Raw genomic sequence first — 8,065 nt, 5'->3', positions numbered from 1 at the left:
TTGCCATGGTAACTGACCGTTGAAATGGGAATGTATGACAGTTGCCATGGTAACTGAACATAGCAATGTGAATGTATGATGGTTGCCATGGTAATTGACCATGGCAATGCGAATGTATGACGGTTGCCATGGTAACTGAACATAGCAATGGGAATGTATGATGGTTGCCATGGTAACTGAATGTAGCAACATGACTGTATGATGGTTTCCATGGTAACTGACCATTGCAATGGGAAGGTATGATGGTTGCCATGGTAACCAACTGTAGAGACGGGAACGTATGATGGTTTCCATGGTAACTGACCGTTTCAATGTGAATGTATGATGATTTTTAAGAAGCACTAGGCCTTGCTTGACATGACTTTGGAGGTTGCAAACTGTGTGAAAGCTCTGTGTTTATACTTACAAACTCTGAAACTATGCAATGTTTATACTTGTTAGCTATATGTTTATAGTCGTAGGTATGAGAAAATCCTGTGTTTATAGTTGAAAGTTTTGGGAAAACTGGAGATAAAGGAAAAACTGCAAGATCTCGGAAAGTCCCTAAGGGTGGATCAATAGAAGGGACTTTGGGTGGCCCTATGATGTCAGGCTGCGTGGACAGAGCACCAGAACCAATGAACCGAAGGCGTGGTACGCGTGCACAGACTGAGCTATCCAATCACCTTCTTGTAAGCACGTACCCGGAAAAAACTAAACTGTATAACTCATTTAAATAATAAACTGAACATCACCTGATCATATTGATTGTCTGCGTGTGTTCCGGAACTCCTGCTGGCCATAACCCCAGGTGCTGTTTCCAAAGGAACCCCAATGAAATGGGGACACTGGAAAGATGGGCGGACAAGTCCCGCAATGGAACTCTGTGTGTGCAGCCTCATTTTCTCCTTCAGTGCCCACAGGAGAGGGGGCAAAATGTCGGGGTTGGGACCCAAAAACTGTTCATGGCAGAAATTGGGGATTGAGGGGACAGTGGGAAAGTGGGAGGAACAGCGAGAAGGGTGGAAAAGGGAGGGTGGTCTGGCGGGTCTGAAGGTCCCATGGGGGTCTTTGAGCACAAGGAGGTTTGCCCCATGAGCTCCCAACTTCCTGTGGGGTGTTGGGGGCTGCTGGATCCAATCAGCCTTGGATTATGCCACCACTTTAGAGGAACTACAGAAGTGTGACTGAATCACTTTGGTCCCCTGTGATTTTAATGATGGCAAAACAGATCTATTGATAAAAATAAATTATTTAGAGATACAAATGATCAGACAGAAGATCTTCATCAGAATTATTTACTGTACAATAGAGACACTAAAACTACCGGGAGTACAGGATAAGAGAGGACAGGGTTCTACACTAAAGCAATTGTTAAAGCAATTCTACTCAAGTTGGCACAAAAGCAAGAATTCTTAACAAGAGTTGTATGGAACTCTCCCAGACCAATGCTCGGGGGGAGATCTCTGCTTTCAACCTCCAGCAGTGACCTTGGAGGCATCCCCAGCCGAGGCAGGAATCTCCACACACCCCACCAGGGAGGGTTTTGCTGGAAGAACCTGCCCCTGGGAAAGGGGACTGGCCCTTTGCGGTGGAAAGGGATGGACTGACAGTCACTGGACTCCAGGGGTTGCCTCAGCATCAGAAGCTTCATTTGAGGTGGAAGCAGCAGCCGAAGCTCTTCCCGCAGTTGGGGCACTGGTAGGGTTTCCCTTACTGGTGGGTCCATTGGTGTCTGGTCAAGCCAGAACTCTTGTTGAAGCTCTTCCCACACTCCCCACACTTGTAGGGCCTCTCCCCAGTGTGGATGCGCCGGTGGGTGACGAGGTTGGAGTTCCGGTTGAAGCCCTTCCCGCAGTCGGTGCAGCGGAAGGGCCTCTCATCCGTGTGTGTCCGCTGGTGCTGAAAGAGATTGGAGCTGGTCTGAAACCACTTCCCACATTCCCCACACCTGTAGGGCTGTTCCCTGGTGTTGAGGTGCTGGTACTGCATCAGGTTGAAGCTGCCACTGAAGCTCTTCCCAGATTCCCCACATGTGTAGGGTCGTTCTCCAGTGTGGATGTGCTGGTGTCGGATCAGGTGGGAGCTGTACCTGAAGCTCTTCCCACATTCCCTACACTTGTGGGGCTGCTCCCCAGTGTGGATGCGCTGGTGTCGGATCAGGTTGGAGTTGTCCCTGAAGCTCTTCCCACATTCCTCACATGTGTAGGGCTGTTCTCCAGTGTAGATCATCTGGTGTCGGATCAGGTTGGAGCTGTCCCTGAAGCTCTTCCCACATTCCCCACATGAGTAGGGTCGTGCCCCAGTGTGGATGTGCAGGTGTCGGATCAGGGTGGAGCTGTCCCTGAAGCCCTTCCCACATTCCCTACACGTGTAGGGCCGTTCCCCAGTGTGGATGTGCTGGTGGCGGAGCAGGTGGGAGCTCTTCCTGAATCTCTTCCCACATTCCAAGCACCTGAAGGTCTTCTCCCTGCTGGGAGGCTGATCAGGGACCACCAGGTTGGAGCTCCCCCTCAAGCTCCGGCCGCCTTCCCAGCACAGGCTGGCTCTTTCCTCCTCAGAGCACCCTGGGATGGCTTTGGAGCCCCTCCTGTGGGGGGATCTCCGGCCCTTTTCCTCCCCGCTGCCTTCCTGCACCGGGGAGCCCTTCAAAACGGCCTCTCCCACCAGGGTCTCACGGGGGGATTTGTCCTCCGGGCTCTCCCTCCTCAGCTCGGGGCCTGGGGCAGGAAGCAAGAAGGACAGGGAGGGGATTTGCCTCTGGCCCACAGGGAAGGCCAAGGACATCCCCCCAACTCCGGCCCCGGCAGGACGGCGGCGGCAGCGGGGTTGTCCTGCAGCCGGGGCCATGCTCGGCTGACAGAGCCAGCACAACACCCGCCCAAAGGGCCACTGACTTCCTCCTCACCTGCCTGGGGGGCCCAAGGCATCTTCCTCTTCCTCACAGCCTCCTCCTCCATCTGCCCAAGCTTTGGGAAAGACAAATCCTGAGGGGAGGGAAAACCGGGGCTGAGCACGTTGGCTTGGGGGTTCCTCCTGCCCAAGACCATCTCTAGAACTCACCGGGCATCCTCTGTCCATAAAAACCTCCAAAACACCGAGATTCAGCCAAGAAAAACCCAAACCACCGAGATTTAAGCAGATTCAGCCCAAAAAAAGGTGTTTAATTGGGAGGATGATGGAAGTGAGGTCATTTCATGAGCACTTGATTGAGTTGCTATATTCTAATCAAGAGCTATATTAATGTAGTGTCATTTAAAACTTTCCAGGGCTGTTACTCGAGGTTATCTGGCCCTCTGCCAGTCCGGGGTTGTTTCTCCAAACCACCAAACCAAGTGTGCCAAACGCCCTGGTTGGTCAGTGCCGGCTGGGGGAGCGGGCACTCGGTGAGGGGATGAGAAAACTGCACCCAGGGCTGGGCTGAAAGAGGTTTCAGCACCACTTCTGATGGCCCAGGGGCAGCATCTGGCTTCTCCCACACAGAGAGATGGCACTTGTTCCTCTGCAGGGAGTCAAGGGCAGGAGGGTGACTCCTGCTGCATGGATGGAATGGCAGAGGATCCCTTGGGTCCCCAGGATGGATCAGCACTCAGGGATACAAACTGCCCTGGGCTCGGGATGCAGCTGCCAGCACAGATTTCCCTGCAAAGTCTGCAGGGAGTCAAGCTCTGCAGAGCAGGTGTGCAGGGACCTGATGGGGATGGACAGGGGCCCAGCAGGGACAGACAGGGCCTGCAGGGGAAGGCACAGGGACAACCTGGACCCCCACACTGCCACCGCTGTCTCTGCTCCTCCTTGCAGGCTCCGTGGCCAGGCACAGTTTGTGTTCCTGGGTGCCCACCATCTCAGCACTTGCAGCCGCTCAAATCAGCGCCCGCAGTTCTGCAGCAAAGCCCCAGCTCACCTGGCACACAGGGGATGGACACAGCACCTTCTCAGGGATGGGCATTCACAGCTTTTCTTCTTCCCCACCACAGGGCTCTCCTTCCTCAGCAGCACCTCTGCCTTGCACTTATTCTCAGCCTCACCTCAGGGACAGCTCTGGCCTCACCTCCGCGCCACTTCTCAGCCTCACCTCAGGGCCTGGGCTCAAGGACAGGAACCTACAGGGAGGGGACATCAGGTGCAAGCCCAGGGCTGCCAGCTTGCACTGGCCTCTGGGCTTCTTTCTCCTTCTACAACCAGCCCAGAACTCAGCCTGCTTTTCTAACACCACACATTTACAGACTAACCTTGGAGATAGATATGGACAGACATCTCGATCACCCTGGGGATAGAGCCTCAAGCATGTGCTGCCATCGGAATGGCAATCAGAGAATCAGCTGGGTTGGAAAAGACCTCTGAGATCATCAAGTCCAACCCTGGATCCAACCCCGCTGTGCTTCTCAGACCATGGCACTGAGGCCACATCCACTCTCACCTTCAACATCTCCAGGGACGCTGACTCCACCCCCTCCCTGCCCAGCCCATTCCAATGCCTGATCACTCTCTTGGGAAGAAATTGCTTCCTAATATCCAACCTAAACCTCCCCTGGCACAGCTCAAGACCCAGTTCTCTTGTCCTACTGCTGCTTCCTGGCACAAGAGTCCCACCACACCTGGCTCCAACCTCCTGGCAGGGACTTGCAGAGAGTGATGATTCCTGCTGGGGACCTGAGGGAGCCTCTGCAATCCCATCCATGGGGCACAATCTCCTCTGCAGAGCTTGACTCACTGCAGACTTGGCAGGGAAATCTCTGCTCACAGCTGCATCCTGAGCCCAAGGTCAGTTTGTATCCCCAAGTGCTGATCCAATGGGTGCCCTGGGATTGGAACCTGGGCTCTAATTAACCTCTCCTGTGCTGCCAAACAGCAGGAGCTGTATGGCCAAGGGACAAACTCTGTGATCCCTGTCAGTGTCCATGGTCCCTGTCAGTGTCCTTCAGGGAAATTGGGAGGAGGAAATGAAGAAACCTCTTTGGAACTAAACCGGTGTTAAAGTGGGAAAAAGATCCTTCCATGGAAATTAAACTTAGACAGTTTTTCCTGGGCTGAACAAGCTCATTCAGGGACAAAGGACTGGGACTTCTGTGGACACTTGTGCTGGTTTCTTTGGACACTTGTGTTCCTTCAGAGAGCCCCTGGAAACACTCTGCTGTTCACTCCCAGTGCCACCAGTGCCTGGGTCCTGTCTGCAGCAGCAGAGTGCAGTGGGACGGGAGAAATGTTTTTCTGAGCCTCTGGGCTGGACACAGGCACAGCCTGACCCTGAACCCAAGGGAAACAAACACAAATTCCATGGCTTTAGCCATGGGGAAGAGGGGGTTTCCTGAGAGAAACACTACACCAAACTGTTTTGTGTGTGTGTGTGAGACAGGCAGAAGCACAAATGCCTGCACAGCCCAGAGCAGTCAGTGTGGGGCTGTGCTTGCTGCTGCAGAGACCCCCAGGGAACAAACCCAGGCAATAGTTTGGGTTTATTCCTTGCTCTGTGTCAGTGGAATAGAATGTTCCACAGGAGCTCTGTCCCCCTCTGTGGCACCAAGTGGCTCGAAGATGAAGAGGGAGGGGGGACAAGTGCAAGTTCCCTTCTGAAGTGTGTGTCCCTAAGGAGGACACTTGCCTTATTATTGCTTATCATTCGTAATACCTTACAGATATATCATACAATAGCTAATTATGGATTCTGTAGAATATGTGCCATAGATATGATACAGAATATATCTGATTATTGCTTTATCTGTCTGTCCAGACAGATCTTGTGTATGCACAGAGATTGTATTTGAGGGATATGTTCCTCTCAATACCCTGTGAGCTCCACTCCCAAAGCCAGCAAATTCATGAAGCTCCCACTCCTGTGCCCTGGAGGTTTTGGCAGATTTGCAAGAGCAGGGGAATCATTCCCTGCAGCCCCTTTGCACTGTAGGAAATGGGAGCCCTGTGCACATCCTGCTGCCTCCAGATTCCATTCTGGGTGTGGGAACGACCCTGTGGGGAGCAAAGCAATGCCTGGTTCTGCAGGAGCTGCAGATGCTCAAGGGGCAGCAGGACCAAGTCAGGGGCCTGAAGGGGCCTGGGGGGCTTTGGGGTGCGGGAGGGTGCTGGGGGAGCTGGGGAGGGGCTTTGAGGATTGGGGGTACAGATCAGGACAGACCAGGACAGACCAGAACAGACCAAGACAGACCAGTACCTCCTCACTGCTCCCCAGATCTCTCCTGGAGCTGGGCCACCTTGTCGTGAGACACCTGAGCCCCCCCCAGTGCCCTCCCAGTACAGCCCAGTGCCCTCAGTACAACCCACTGTGTTCCTGTCCCAGGGTGCCAGGTGATCCCTCTCTGGGGGGGTTGGAAGGGATTTGAGGGGGGACTGTGGGAGATTTGGGGGGATCTGAGGAGGTTGGATGGGGATTTGGGGGTTTTGAGTGCCTTTAGGGAATTAAAAGAGGTCTTGGGGACATTGAGGGGTCAAAGGTATCTATGGGGGGAGGGGATTAAAGGGAAAATGGGGGTTAGGAGACATTTGGGGGAGGTTAATGAGGCCTGGGCAGGCAGAGGAGGGGCTGCACCAAGATCAGGTGAGTCCTGAGACCCACCCTGGTGTCCCCAAGACCCTCTTGGTGTCCCCAGTTCCTCCCTTGACACCCCGAGACCCCCCTGGTGTCTCCAATGTCCCCAGGGCCTCTTCATGGCCCCAATTCCCCCCTTGACACCCCCAATTCCACTGGCCCCAAACCCCATCCCTGATGTCCCCAACCCTCCATCTCACTCCAGGAGCCCCCCTGGACTCTCTGACCACAAAAACACCCCCCCACACACTCACAGAAAGGCCAAGGGCATCTGGGGAAACATTGGGGAGAGTTGAGGGGCTTTGCAGGGCCCTGCGTGATTACTGGGGGATACTGGGACACACTGGGGGGAACCAGGAGGCACTGGGAGGGACTGGGGAGTTACTGGGGGATTATTAGGACACACAGGGAGACACTGGGAGGTTACTGGGCCATACTGAGGGTTACTGGGTGCTCACTGGAGGATCACTGGGCCATACTGGGGGGCAGTGGGAGGTCACTGGGACACACTGGTTGGTCACTGAGAGGGTCACTGGAAAGTCACTGGGATATACTGGGGTCTAGGGATCCCCTTACCTGGATGTGGTACATTTCCCCCCCCGGATTTTGGGGGGTATCCCTAGGACCCCTCCCCTTGGGGCTGGGGGACCCCCTGGACCCACTGCTGGGCTTTAGGGGACCCCCCAGAATGCCCTCAAACCCCCTGAAATCTCCCCCTCGACAGATCGAAACCTTCTCAAGGTCCCCTCAAATGCCCTCAGAGACCTCAACCCTCCCCAGCACCCTCTAAACCCTCTCAGTGACGTGCAAAACCTACCTGGGACCCCCCAGTCCCCTTTAGGGACCCCCCAATCCCCCTAGGAGACCCTCAAAACCGTCTAAGACCTTGTAAACACCCTAGAGACCCCAAAACTGCCTAAAAGGTCCCACCAGGACCCTCAAATTTCCCCAGAGACCCCCAAAGCCGACCTGGTACCCCCCAAATCTCCTCAGAAACCAAAACCCCCTCAGAGACCCCCAAACCCCTTCAGGAACCTTCAGCCACCCCCTGAGTCCCCTCAGGACACCGAACTCCCTCAGAGACCCCTCAAAAGCTCCTCGGGAATCCCTGAACCCCCCCCACTAAACCATCCCGAGCCCCCCCCCCCCCCCCGAGGAGACTCACAGCACTCAGAGCGAACCGCAGGCCCCGCCGCCATCACCGATTCCCAGCAGCCCCCACGGCGCTCTGCGCGCGCACCGCCTTCAGAGAACACCGCCGCAGCCAATCAGCGCGCGGCCACGCCCCCGCAGCCCCGCCCCCGCCCCTGCCGCGTTGGCTGCCGGGAATCGGTGATGGCGGCGGGTCGGTCGGTGAGCTCTGAGTGCTGGCGGGGGGTGCGGGAGAGCGGGGTCTGGGGATCCCCTCGGGGGCTGCGGGGAGCGCGGCTGTGGTGGGAAAGGCTGGAGGGCTCGGGAGGGTTTAGCGCGGGGGGTTCGGAGGTTCGGAGGACCCTCTCGGGGGCCGCGGGGCCCGGAGGCCTCCCGAGAACCCGGCAGGGT

At 55.6% G+C, this 8,065-nt stretch overlaps 1 protein-coding gene across 1 annotated transcript; it reads right to left on the bottom strand.

Moving 5' to 3' along the window:
- Nucleotides 1–1,267: 1,267 nt before the first annotated feature.
- LOC116781435 (zinc finger protein with KRAB and SCAN domains 7-like) lies at nucleotides 1,268–7,728 on the bottom strand. The gene is made up of 5 exons (XM_032677100.1): nucleotides 7,689–7,728; nucleotides 4,589–4,898; nucleotides 3,884–4,505; nucleotides 2,888–2,966; nucleotides 1,268–2,699 (listed from the first exon to the last, which is right to left on the bottom strand). The coding sequence occupies exons 3-5, from the start codon at nucleotides 3,926–3,928 to the stop codon at nucleotides 1,693–1,695; spliced, it is 1,131 nt and encodes a 376-aa protein (XP_032532991.1). The 5' UTR covers nucleotides 3,929–4,505; nucleotides 4,589–4,898; nucleotides 7,689–7,728; the 3' UTR covers nucleotides 1,268–1,692.
- Between the last annotated feature and the right edge of the window lie 337 nt (nucleotides 7,729–8,065).

Source organism: Chiroxiphia lanceolata, assembly GCF_009829145.1.
Source record: "Chiroxiphia lanceolata isolate bChiLan1 chromosome W unlocalized genomic scaffold, bChiLan1.pri scaffold_46_arrow_ctg1, whole genome shotgun sequence".
Classification (NCBI taxonomy): Eukaryota; Metazoa; Chordata; class Aves; order Passeriformes; family Pipridae; genus Chiroxiphia; species Chiroxiphia lanceolata.
This window is presented reverse-complemented; position numbering and strand designations above follow the sequence as displayed.

Excerpts from the sequence above, each read along its gene's own strand:
- LOC116781435 (XM_032677100.1), bottom strand. The coding sequence starts at position 3,928 with ATGCCCATCCCTGAGAAGGTGCTGTGTCCATCCCCTGTGTGCCAG. Across the intron at positions 2,967-3,883 it reads GTCCATCCCCTGTGTGCCAG|GATTTGTCTTTCCCAAAGCT; the intron begins GTGAGCTGGGGC and ends CCCTCCCCTCAG. Across the intron at positions 2,700-2,887 it reads GCCTTGGGCCCCCCAGGCAG|GCCCCGAGCTGAGGAGGGAG; the intron begins GTGAGGAGGAAG and ends TTCCTGCCCCAG.